The 13,668-nt window shown below is 41.4% G+C and overlaps 1 protein-coding gene across 4 annotated transcripts in view; it reads right to left on the minus strand.

Moving 5' to 3' along the window:
- Positions 1-2,252: 2,252 nt before the first annotated feature.
- The window catches only part of LOC145394786 (uncharacterized), an 18,218-nt gene continuing 6,802 nt past the window's right edge, over positions 2,253-13,668 (minus strand). For 2 of the 4 annotated variants that reach the window (XM_080268568.1, XM_080268567.1), the window contains exons 2-3: positions 9,839-10,862; positions 2,253-8,254 (exon numbers count right to left, since the gene is read on the minus strand). In XM_080268568.1, the coding sequence (XP_080124694.1) occupies positions 5,928-8,254; positions 9,839-10,034 (2,523 nt within the window). In that variant the 5' untranslated portion in view covers positions 10,035-10,862 and the 3' untranslated portion in view covers positions 2,253-5,927. The remainder of the gene's footprint in view (positions 8,255-9,838; positions 10,863-13,668) is intronic. The other 2 variants (XR_013896481.1, XM_080268569.1) reach the window with 2 other exon arrangements.

Below are 13,668 nucleotides of genomic sequence, written 5' to 3' on the forward strand. Positions count from 1 at the left end.
TGTCATAAATAAATCATGCAATTATGAAAGATAATCCTTATCACTCAAACAAGCAAGAATGGACACAGATATATGTACCCTCACTTAGTTACACAATGGCAAAGAACACATTTCAACCTGAACATTATCCTTACCCGGCAGTCAGTCTTGCTGGTGTCTCAATTTTCTGGACACTCCCGAGTTAAGGAGATTGGGAAAATGGCACAACTAGTCCAACCAACACATTACTTAATCTGAACACTGCTTGGCCTCCTCCCTACGCTACGTATTTCAAAGTGCTATTCAATATGTGCATAAAACAACGCTTACTTCACAGCCACCACACCACTGCTGGCCTCACTGCTGCTCTCCTCATTACACAATCATCATTTTGTCAACTATTTGTAGAGAAATAATCAAAATTATAAGCCTCTCGGCATTATTGATGACATTCTAGCGAACGGCCGCTGAAGCGCCCAAATCAACCCAAATCATAACATATTTCTCACGACAACATTAAACCCTCTAAATCAACTCAAAACAGCTTACATTTACAGACGACTTGGTAAACGCTTTGATTAGATAGTTCATAACTAATAACAGTAGATAAACCTGGATAAATGAAGTGCCAAAATATTCACTGAAAACAATAATGCAGAGCATTTGCAGAGAGAGAGAGAGAGAGAGAGAGAGAGAGAGAGAGAGAGAGAGATTACACGTGAATGTTAATAATTCTGCATAATCTTTCCTGTCACTTCTTATTGCTTTTCATTCCTTTACAGGTGGCTTTCCATTGAGTGACAAGCCAAATGGTTTCCTGTAAGCCAAGAAACCATTTACAACGCTGGGTGGTAACCATATAACCAAACCATACGTGCTTCCTATGTGTCAACAAGTGGATTGGTGAAGGGTTAGTGTCCTTCCCCATAAAACAAATAACTCAAAGTCAAATGACCACCCATTATGGGATTATGGAGTCTGGCAATAGATAGATAGATAATTATAAATGGGTTGGGGTGGGGGGGATGTTGGACTACCTACTCCATCAGTGTGCGGGACCGTGGCACAGGAGGCTTCTTAGCATCTCATTCTAAGTGATTTATTTTGCCTACAACACCTTAACACTGTCTTATAATATTAAGTGCCTCTTCCTTAATCTTTGGATGTCTTACCCACATGTCATCATCTATCTGCCCTTCCACCCAACTCATACCAAGCAGTGCACTCTCCTTCGTCCCTCTTTCCCCTTCTGCCAGGGTCGGGTTGGACATGGTGAGGCCCAAAGGAATGGGACGCTGTAGAGGCCCTATATGACAAATGTTAACAGAGAATAAGGCTGTGTAACAACTGAACTTGACAAGAATGCCGCCGAGATGCATAACAAATACGTACAGACTGGGTTAATTAGGCTAAATCGTTACTTAAATATTACTTATAATAAAACTGTAACAAAAGAGAATAAAATTAGATTTAGAGAGGCCAATTCAAACTGTGGGGCCCTAAAGCCTAAGCAATAGCTTGTTTAACTTATGCCTAAATCCTGCCCTGCCTTCTCCATCCTCTAAATTTACCTCAGGTGCTTGTGATGGCAGGTATTTGGTATGCTGAATGATTTTGTTAAGAGAACTTTTGTTACTCATGCATGACAGCTTTATACTCGTAGGGGGAAGATGCACTGTAACTATAGGTTTTTCACACCAACTTGGCCCAGGTTTTCGTAATTTAGAAGCTTCTTACTTGTTATCCAATGGCACAAAAAGACAATGCAACGGCTCTACATGATTTCCAGAGCACTGCTAAATGACTGGCATTATATTCCAGCATTAATACATTGTTTCAACATTCAAAATGGAAATTTTAAACCAAGTTAAAGTAAAAGGAGCATAACGGTATCTGATACGGAGAAGCAACAGAGTGTCTCTGTTGTTAGAACAAGCCGTGTCCCCTATCATATGAGAGAGAGAGAGAGAGAGAGAGAGAGAGAGAGAATAACACAGGCGGTGTGCAAGGGAGCTTAAATTTTGAGATATGAAGACTGGGGACTCAGTAGGAGTTGGTGTGGAGCAAGAAATTTACTCTCTCTCTCTCTCCCTCTCTCTCTCTCAATGAATAAAACACCCAGAACATAGGGTGTGATTCTGGAAATGCCAGTGAAAGATGTATGTGCAACCAGATTATTAAGAAACAGGATTAAAGGAAGTTAATGAAAGGGAAGGAAATTAAAAGATATTATCATATACAAATATTTTATTCATTTAAAACATATAGCCAAGAGCACTGTCAAGCTTCACACACATACACACACACACACACACACACACACACACACACACACACACACACACACAAGCTACCATTACACATCTATGAAATACTGTAACTTTGATTTAAAAAAACAGAGAGTAGACCAACCATCCGGCGTATATTACAGTCTTATAAAAAAATCAGTATCTAAAGCTTGTCATGATAAAAAGAAGCAGAGTAGTATTATGATTATCCAAATACCTGTTTATCCAGAGTCTTAAAATCCTGGCACAATTGACCTGTATTCTCACTCATATACCCAAAATGTATCAAAATTTCAGTGATGATGATGCCTACTTCCATTAAAGACTCAACACGTAAATTCACCTTCTCAGTATGATATCTTTTTCTTTCTCTTCTTAGCATTGCCTAATTGTGTTCAGTAAGGGAAAAGCCTCTTCTCTCTCTCTCTCTCTCTCTCTCTCTCTCTCTCTCTCTCATTTTAGTCAGTAAGGGGAAAGTAAAATCCCAACGAACGCTTTCACCACGAAGTCTTCCCAAAACTGCCTAAAATTGCCTCTAATATTGACAAACATAATACAAGATTAATGCCTGCACTGTAATGGTGGACTACATTAACACAACAGACTACATTCTCGTCAGCACAGGCGAAGTTCAAGCACCTCTTCCTTAGCAATTTATTCTACGTAAGACAGATCAATATTCTGTTGTAAGTCACTGATGCTAGTTTAACATCGGTAGAAGTTGCATAAATAATAAAAATAGATACAGAAATAAATCGATAAGGAAAAAGTGCTAAGAATCCTCCTTAACCAATGACAATACGAGCCCAGGAAATATGTTAAAAAAAAAAAAATAGGGTTATTTTGGATTCCTTGGGTTAAAAAAAGTATCAAAATTAAACGTACGTGGATAATCATAAATCTACCATATTTACATTCACACCGTAAATGCATAGATAAGGTGGCTCTGAAGACTGCTGTTACTCCTGCTATTACTGTCACTATCACTGCACTACGACTATCACTACTATTTATACCATCAAAGAGTGTAGAAAGGATGATACAATCGCTGCTACTATTACTACTACTACTACTTATAACAAAAATACATCATGTATTCCTTCACACATACTTCAGAACCAACCTTAAAATGACTCGTTTTTAAGTTATATTAAAAAGTAGGCTACATTTGGTGAGACTGGAGAAAGAAGCATACCAAACATACCAGTACATGGATCGAAGCTGCTTGCATCTCTCTTATTTCTCTCTCTTGAAACGGTACATTCCTCTCTCTCTCTCTCTCTTTCCCCAGCTCAGAGTAATGCCATCTTAAAGCTTACTGGACAAATACAGCATAACAACCTGTCATGCAATGCACATACAGTACTACACCATAACAGCAGAAGTACAGTTATCGAGACACCTGATCAGCCAATCCGTTTATCCAGAAACTGTAGAAGCAATAGTAGTAGTTGTTGTTTTACCCCCAATTCATTTGAAATATGATCCCAGTGGACTGATGGCTTAAATTCTCCTTCAGCAATTCCTCCTCCTCCTCTTGTGTGAACATCCCTCTCCAGCGCCAGAAACTGCACTGTACTGCCACGAATATAAGTTCGTTGCTGAGTCCCCTGCTGGCATTATGTCCTGCCTTCCATTTTTCTTACTCCTCCCCGAACACCAAAGAATGTTTTTTCCTTCTCATGCTCTCGTGCTTGTGCTTCATACTGCTAAAACAACAACTTTTCCAGCATCATAACCAGCAGGGGAGTGTCGGCGAACTTTAGATCGTGACAGTACCTGGTTATCTATACATCTGACTTCAAAGAAGGCTCAGACAGCATCTGTTTATATATCATCTTCTCTATGTGGTCGAGATCACACCTTGGACTACAGGCCACATTTTAAGTGGTTCAGGAAATTTTATAACACTTTTCCTTCGCGTTATATTTTTCCAAAAATTATATAAATTATATAAGGGAGAATGTTAAGGAGTAATATCCCACATAAATCGCTAGGGATGAGGTGCTACGAAGCCTCCGATGCCACTCAGAATATACAGACCTAAGACCAACGATTTGATTCAGGTGAAAAACTTTGCCAGTGATATGGGTAAAATTGATGCTTACTTTCATGTTTTCTTGACACTTTAAATTTTGTTCTAATTCCATATTGTATTCTTATTAGCCACCAATTAATTGTTAAACCTCAGCATACGATATGGGAAAAGTGAATACTACAAATAAAAATGGCAGTATGTCACTACCCGGAATTCACATGATCCAGTTAAAAGATATAACATCTCAGCAACTTCAAGACTCAGTTATGTAAAAACTTTGTTTTATCATTATAATATTCCCATATTAAGTTTTTGCTTATAATACATGTATCCTACAAACAACAGTAGTGACCGAGTTGAAAAGTCTAAACATTTTGGAAAGCAATCCTTTCTCACATTAAAAAACCTACGGTTTCTGGATAATCAGAGGTCCATACCATATAAAATTCTGTCAACCCCTAATCAACAATGCAATAAGACACGTTTATCTTCACCCTAGCGGGTAATGAAATATCAACCAAATTATTGAAACACTATTATAAAGTCTGATAATATTGCACTCTAGACGAAGACTGCCATTGTTTAATAATTTACCTATTTACGGTTAGCATATCCAGCTGCACAGGAAGATAAAAATGTATGGATGCATGTTTTCTTCATGCATATTAATTAAACCAATCAGTTGGCATTTTTACGCACAACAAAGCTTCCTACTGCAGAATCTAATATTGCGTATATACTTACAAACTGGGGAAATGTTCTCATATGCATGTAGGACTTTTGATAATGAAGTACAGTAGTTCATTATAAATAGTGGATGTTAGTTATCTTTTTCATTTAATATTCCTCTCAATTTACAACTTTATCCAGCTAATTTCATGTGAACTTTATCAGTCACGTAAGTAACCTAAACATAGGAAAGGAGTACTTACGTATCACTTCCAAATGATCTTATCATTTACCACATATTTGTATATGCATTTATACTCATTACATATCTGAGATCAACACACATTTCATTTCGTTTCATTCATTTATCAGCATATTAACCCGCACCATTCACACCTTCACTCTGCAGCATTTGCATCATGTTACTCAACTGTGCTTCAAAATAATGACTTGTGCTAGAGGAAACACGTAGTTCTGCGGGGAAGAAGTATCAAAAACAGTTTTGTACCATTGTTGTTCAAAAGGCAGAGTTTCGAACGCTGGGAACCACTGGTTGGCAACACCTCTTGCAATGGCTGGATGTCATTTTAGTGTTTGGGTACTGAAGGGAAGATTAGTTATTTTCACAAGAGATTGCAGGGCACAGTAAAGGTCTGATTTTCATCTATAATTATCAAGGCATGTTACTTAAGTACAATATGACAGTATGGGAGTCCAATTATCCAGTCGTCCGATAATTTTGAATAAGGTCAAAATTGGTAGTCCTTGATATCCAGAATTCCTGTGATCCAAAAGACTCAAGATTCATATCTGTGTTAACAATTAGACCCCTTCTAAAACTGGTTGTCAGGCCAATAATGAGTAGGAACTGACCAAGCAGACTGTCACTGGAGATGGCTTGGTGAACTGGATAAGGGGTCAGGGGTGTGGGCACATCAAGCTAATGAGTTGGCTCAAGTCGTCAATGAGTTGGGGAGGAAGTTTGAGTTCTTGCCGGTGATGGAGCCCCCAGAGTCAGGGAACTTCTGGCAGTCTTCTCTCAGCTGCACATGGCCGTCTTTTGTAACTACCAATGGGTAAGTCATGAGGTGAGAATCGCTGTGGGCGACCTCGTCAGAAAGGAAGTCAGCCAGATTCTTGTTGCCCAGCTGCCTCATAGCTTGCATGCACTCCACTGAGGCTGGGTTCTGGTGTTCCTCCATAACTTCCCCACAGTGTTCAGCCCAAACTGCCTTTCGGAAGGTGGACACATCACCTGCCAGACCATCCTCACCAACCTCCTCTTTGGTCCACTCAGGCTGAAATGCACCCAAGGCCATCTCTGTGTCTCGATTGCCACTCATGCTGCGCTCATTGATGTTGGCTGAGCCCACCAGCACATACTCATCATCAAACACTGCCATCTTGGAGTGGACATAGATCATGAAGCGGAGACTCTGACGGACCTTTGCAGCAACAGAGCCATCGTCCACATCATCAAGGCCATCTGGCACATCTTCACCACCCTCTCGCTTCCCCAGGCAGAAGAAGCCGAGATAATCAGCTGGATGTGCATCACTACCAGCCTTACGGAGAGCCTTGGCAATCTTGCGGTACATCATTTCCATTGTGCGGTGCTGCCAGTGGAGGATCTCTTGGACTGCAGAGGAAGTAGGGTCACCTTCGGGATGCAGTGGGATAACCACATACACTCGGAAGTCTTCACCCGCCTTGATGGCCGATATGATCCTGGTGGTCAACTCAATTGGTACAAGGTGGGGGCATTTTGCTTCCTGCACCAACCAGCTATGTGCTGATCCCAAGAAGTACTGGTTCTCCAGGTAGACAAACCGCTTGGATCGCCGAATGTGGTGCACATACGCACGCTGGATGGAATTTTCATAGAGGCGGCCTTTCCGCGTTAGCAGCTTATCCAGTACATTGGTGTCAAATAAAGCTGAGTCAGAGTTGATAGAACGGAAGAACTGGACATTCCAGGATGCCCCAGGTGGTGCGTAATCAATTACAAATTCATCCTCTGTCACTGATAGCAAGCGGTGTTCTCTGTCAGATGCCTGCCGACGCCAACGTTCCACAAAGTTGGTAAGCAAATCATGAGCTGCCTGTCCTTCCACATACATGTGGATGTCATGCCAGGGTTGACGGGGGCCTGTGGTCACACTGGCCTGACACACACCATTGTAGAAGTCATGCTGGTGCTCCACTGGCAGTGTACGGAAAAGTGGATGTTCTGGCGTGTCATAACGGCCATCCGTCAGGTCAAGCCCTCCAGCAAAGGCAACAATGCGACGACGATCTTCACCATCAACAGCAGCATCTGTAATGACACACTTTTGGTGGTGTGTGTACAGTGTCGCTACATAGTTGCTCTCCATCAGCTTACCCTTGTTCTTCTGCCGGGGAGCCAAGAACACTTCTACTTCACTGCCCTCAAAGAATATGCGAGTCTCCTCATCATGGGTACCCATGATACCAGAGGTATAAACATCAGTGCTCATGGCTTCATTCCAGACCATTATCAGCACCCGCACCCCATCTGCTGCTTTCCGCTTCAACAGATCACCCAGAGACTCACACTCTCCATCACGAATCAGGCACAAATCTGCCTTCACACTCCACCCAATAATATAGATTAGTTTTTGAGCTTCATTCAGTGCTGCCATTACGTCCTCCCAAAGGTGTGGTGGCTCATAGGGATCCCCTGAGGCTGCCTGCACATCAGTGAGGGGTGGCAGTGCAGGTGTCTGGGCATCCTGGTACAGTTTCACGTGACAGCCAGTACGCATCGGAAAGACAATATCTGGTACCTCATTGGAGCGTGTGATGGAGGCAGCTGAGAGATAGCGCAGAGCCACATTGATGGCTCCAGCTGGATTACCAGACTTGCTGATCAGTGGGAACCAACCCATTATTGGCTCCTCTGTCAGCACATCCTCTGCCCTTATGCTCATATAACCCATTGCCTCAATCTTAACCAGGTCCAAGTCCTTCACTGTGAAGAGAAGACTTTCAGTATCGTGGCACATCTCAATGCGGAACTTCTCACCCCACTGTGGGTTGAGGGAGTTATAGATGATGGAGGTTTTGGCAATCCTGCAGGTCTTCTTGCCACCACAGCACGTGTCGATGGTCACATATGGATCTGACACATCCTTTGATGAGCGGAACCACGACGTGTCCACATCCGGCAGCTCTCGTGCCTCGATGACTTCCAGGTAAAGGACCCCATGCAGGAAGACCATCTTCCCGCGAGCTGCCTGCGCTCCACCACGACTGAAGCCTGTGAAAAAGGCCAAGATTAGGGAGAGTTATCAGTTCATATAGTTCTTTCTTACCTCTGTTCACGCCATCTCACTGACACACTCTGACATATTACTCTCTCTTTGTTTATACCTTACTTTGCTGTCTGAACAAAAACATGATATACTGTAGGGTTAATGACAATGGATGAACAATACAGCAAAGATGATGGAAGAATGATCATCTAGAGTTAGAACACGAGCTGTTCAAAGTGCGACAATAACAGAATTACATTTGCTGAAAAGGTAATGTAGGCCACCAGTGTAAACAGGCGCTCTCGGTTTAGTACTGAATCTCAGTTGTGGAATTCACTGTATAGGAACTATAATATTAGTGGAATAAAGTAGTTACAGTTCATAGAAAAAAGAAAGATCCCGTTCTTTTAGGGTAAACTGCATTAAAAACAATATACAAAATTCTCTACCATATACTCATGAGACATTGACAGAACAGGTAATTTAAGTCATTAAAAAAAAAATAATAATAATAACGAATGCATAAACGCGACGGGTGGCAATCCGACATGTAGGTTACATTCTTGCTATTAGAAAAGTCCTCCAACCTGGCGTCTACAGAACATGAGAATTTATCCGCCTACGTCCAAGTATCCAAAGCCATAACTGACAGACACAACAGGCAGAAACAGGTTGGAATTCGTGGACTGGTTGACAGAAAGATAAGAACTAGATCTAGGATAAGAACTACTGATCAGCGTCAGGAAAAAACAGAGGAATATCATTATTTACTCCTCTATTATCTCACTTGTAGGGCTTAAGAATATTCTGTTATACACTGCATGGTAGGAATTGTATAGCACCCGATTATAAGATGTGCATAGAGACTTTGAGATACTTAGAGAAGTTATTCTAGGGATAATTCTGAGTAAAGAAATCGTATATCATGTGTCCAACTCTCACCCGTTACGGGGTTACAATTACTGATGACATTATTGGCTAAAATCCCTCACAGTTCACAGATAAGGTCATCAGTAATAACAAACAGCGACTGAGACTAGGATCCATGTTGATACGGTATCGCATTTTCTAAACTCAAAATTATCTCAACAATAACACCCTGAAAAAAAAAATAAAAAAATCTCGCAGGACGCCCTGTACATAACATTATACAAATCTTACAACATCATTTGGTTGACTAATTTCGCCATGTGAACTCGCTGCAGAAATAACTAGTAATTAACTTGCTTTTTCAAGTGACACGACAAATGGTTGACTAGCTCCTTAAAGTGACACGACAAATAACTGACTAGCTTTTACAAGTGACACGACAAATAGTTGACTAGCTCTTTGATGTGACACGACAAAAGAGTTAACTATTTCTTTCAAGTTACACAACAAGCTATTGACTAGTTCTTTCAAGTGACACGACAGATAGTTAACTAGCATTTTCAAGTGGCACGACAAAGTAGAGTGACATGACAGATAGTTAACTAGCATTTTCAAGTGACACAACAAATATTTAGCTAGTTTTTCAAGTGACATGACATATAGCTGAGTAGCATTTCCACAAGACACGAGGGATATCTAACTAAGCCTTTTCAACTCACAGCACAAATAGTATCTCCAGTCCCTTCTCCTGGGCGTCTCCTCTTCATCGTGGTACTTCTCCCTCTTCTCTCCACCACCTCCACCTTCCTCCCCTCCTTCGGTTATGGTGTACTCCCCCTGCCTGGCCCCACAAGCACCTGCAGCCGTTCTTCCCATGGCTATTCCCAAGTGTTGTAGGAGGCAAACTAAGCACATTGGACTCCCTCACTCACACAACCTTGCTCGCTCGCTCTCACTGTCCTTCCTCAAGCTCTCACTCACTCACACACACACTCCCTCAACGTCCTTCCTCATTCACACTCTTGAGGTGTTATTATCAGTTTCTGTCTTTCGTATGGTGAGCTTTGTTTTATCTGTGTTATTTTCACACCCCCTCTTTCGTACTGTAAATTTTCTCACATATCCGATCATAAACAGGTCTCACTCGTATGACAATCTCTCTCTCTCTCTCTCTCTCTCTCTCTCTCTCCAAAATATACGGTCTACGAATCTGTTTTTGGAGGTGTTAGTTCAAAATTTTGCGCTGCGTCTGCTTTCACAGTTTTTCAAGCTTCGTACTTCATATTGCATGACTCTTGCTGTCCTTCACTTCACTTGCTTCCTCGATTTAAGTAGAGGTGAAAGATATGCAATAGGTTAAATACGCTTCTTGATTCAGTTGCTGAGTTTTCCGCGTGTTGCAATCACAGTCACTTTTTTAAAATATTTTAAGTATTTTTTTTAAGTATTTTCCAGAGTTTTGAGCACTTTTTAGGGTTGGAAACTGCTCTGGTGGCTTCCTGTAAGGTTTCCAGTTTAATTTGCCTCCCTGCTGCACTGTTATTCACTTGTTTTGTTCTTCCAGTCTCCGTGATGCACTTGTTCAATTTTTAGATTTCGCTATTCACTTGTATTCATGTTTCAGTCACCTTTAACCTCCCTGTTTCTTCTTTCATATTTCACTGTACGTCTTTAGTCACTATTTCGTTCAGTTTTTTTGCATCTTTTTCCTTTCCATCACTGAATTTTTAGTATTAGATCATCCTGGGAGTGAAAAAAAGTACGGTAATAAGAGTGGTATTTGGCCTTCGTTTCAGTGTTACATCATCCTAGGAATAGAAAAAAAAGTTGTATTTACCTTCCAATTTCACTTAATTTCAGAGTTAGATCATCCTAGGAGTAAAAATCAATAATGACAATAATACCTAGCTTTAGTTTCAGTGTCAGATCATCCTAGAAGTAAAAATCAATAATGACAATGGTATTTAGCCTTAGTTTCAGTGTTAGATCATCCTAGAAATAAAGATTAACATAAGTTGCGTAGTTTCGGTGTTACATCATCCTAGGAGAAAAACGTAATGAAAGTGGTATTTAGTGACACCGTTCTATAGGTATTAAAAAGAATGGTGTTATGTAAGGATTGTATACACACGATCACCTGGTGTTAATTTAGACCACACCCACCCCACCACCACTACCAACATCACTACCACACGCACCACTGCCAGAGCTACCAACATTAATACCATATCTACCACAACTACCAGCATTAATACCACTCTTGCCACAACTACCAGTATTACTACCACACTTGACGCATCTACCAGCATTACTACCACACTCACTACCAACATTACTTCCACACCTGCCACAACTACCAGTATTACTACCACACTTGACGCGTCTACCAGCATTACTACCACACCAACTACCAACATTACTTCCACACCTGCCACAACTACCAGCATTAATACCACACTTGACGCGTCTACCAGCATTATTACCACACCAACTACCAACATTACTTCCACACCTGCCACAACTACCAGCATTACTATCAGCATTACTATCACACCAACTATAGTTACTTATATTACTACCGCAACCATCAGTATCAGAATTACCACCATAGCTACGCACCTACCACAACTACCAACAGCATCATTACAGCTACCACACCCACCACTACCACAACTACTAACATCACTACCACACCCACCGCTGCCAAAACTAACATCAAAAATTATCACCCCCACCAGCTATCATTACAACCACACCCACCAATACCACAGCTACCATACGTGCTTCACCTACCAGCATTACTACCAAACACACCACCGCCACACTCACCAACACCCACACCACACCATAACCACAACATCCTTATTACTCACAGTTACCATGAGCTGAAAATTGCGTCACCGGAGTACAGAAGTTGAGAAAAAAATCGACTGAGAATATAACACTTCAAGATTAAAAGAAAAAGGAATTCAGCGTTAAGAAAAAATTGTATAAGAGCAACAGCTTAGCATGAATAAAATAATAGTCTGTAATTATGAGAAAATAGTCAGGTATTAATTAAATCACCTGATGGAATGGAGAGGTATATGAAACAGGGGTGTGTGAGCTGGGAGCCGGGCAGTGAAATGGCGGGGGACAGAGCGACATGGAGGCGAATGGTTTGTGGCCACCCCTTACGGGATTAAGGCGTCTGGCAATAGATAGATAGATAGATAGACCTAATAAGCATAAAATAACCTGACATTAAGATCAGAATCGTCAGGTATTCGGAAATTAAATCGTTATGAAGAAGATCGTTTGTCATTAAAATACAGTCGTGACATTGATAATAAAATCGTGTGGTATTTAACCCGCTCAGATCGAGGACAACACACACACACACACACACAGATAGATAGATAGATAGATAGATAGAGAGAGAGAGAGAGAGAGAATGCCATCTCCAAACGATGTACGAGTATTATGTTACGAGAAGATTGGATAAAGCCTCGATTAACTGTCATTATGAGAGGTCTTTACTAAGGTGAATAAAAGCGTTTGGATGTTGTGTCTGGATGCAGTAGACGTCCTTGGGCCAAACGGGTTGTGAATAACAGATCAGAATTAAAGTATTGTTGTCTGACATTTGGAGGAAAGTAGTCTGGCATTAAGAAGAAATCATCAGACATTAAAAACAGTACCGTCACTTAACATGAACAACAAATCGTCTGACAGTAAGAAGAAAAAAGAAGAAATCATTTGAAGTTGAGAGAAATCGTGTGAAAAAATGGGACAGGTAAAAAATCTTCTGACAAATGCAAAATTTGAAGTGGAATACTGTATCGCAATAAAGGAGGAGGATGTTCGTCGGCTCAAACGTACAGCAGTGACAAAGATCAGGTGGATGTGCAAAGCGTCCTTGAATGCGAGACCTGGGAGGGGTCTGGGTTTACGACGGAAGAGTTACGAGGAAGGACGGGACTGAAGTGTATTGGTTTGTAATGAGGAGGAGTAGACTGAGACGGTTTGGGCATGTGGAGAGGATGAGGGATGACAGCTGGGTACAGAAAGTGAGAATTGTGAACGCTGGGGGTCGAGTTACGGGAGGCAGACCGGAGAAGACCAGGAACGAAATCATAGTGTGTGATGCAGGGGATAGGGGACTGAATTGGGAGGATGCCAGAGATCGAGCAGCACGGAGAGCCGCCATTAGACGACCAAAGCATGTTGGAGCCTTTATAAACGAAACAAACGCCTGATATTAAGAAAAATCATGACAAATAAAAAAATCTCGACTCAAAAAGAAAACTCGCCTGGTGAGGAAATGCGGGCGAGGCCGACCCTTTGAGTGCCACTTAGCCCAAGGGTTGTCTGTAACTTAAGCACTTGTGAATGGCACCGTGTTTAAAGCTAGTTCACTTTCTTCACCTCTCTCTGTCTGTCTGTCTGTCTCTCTCTCTCTCTCTTTATGTGTGTGTGTGTGTGTGTGTGTGTGTGTGTGTGTGTGTGTGTGTCCTGTCTGAACTTCGGTATTTATTGGTATTTCCTCTCTCTCTCTCTCTCTCTCTCT

This window comes from Coenobita brevimanus, chromosome 28 (genome assembly GCF_032717465.1).
Source record: "Coenobita brevimanus isolate Jiangsu-jjx chromosome 28, ASM3271746v2, whole genome shotgun sequence".
Taxonomy (NCBI): domain Eukaryota; kingdom Metazoa; phylum Arthropoda; class Malacostraca; order Decapoda; family Coenobitidae; genus Coenobita; species Coenobita brevimanus.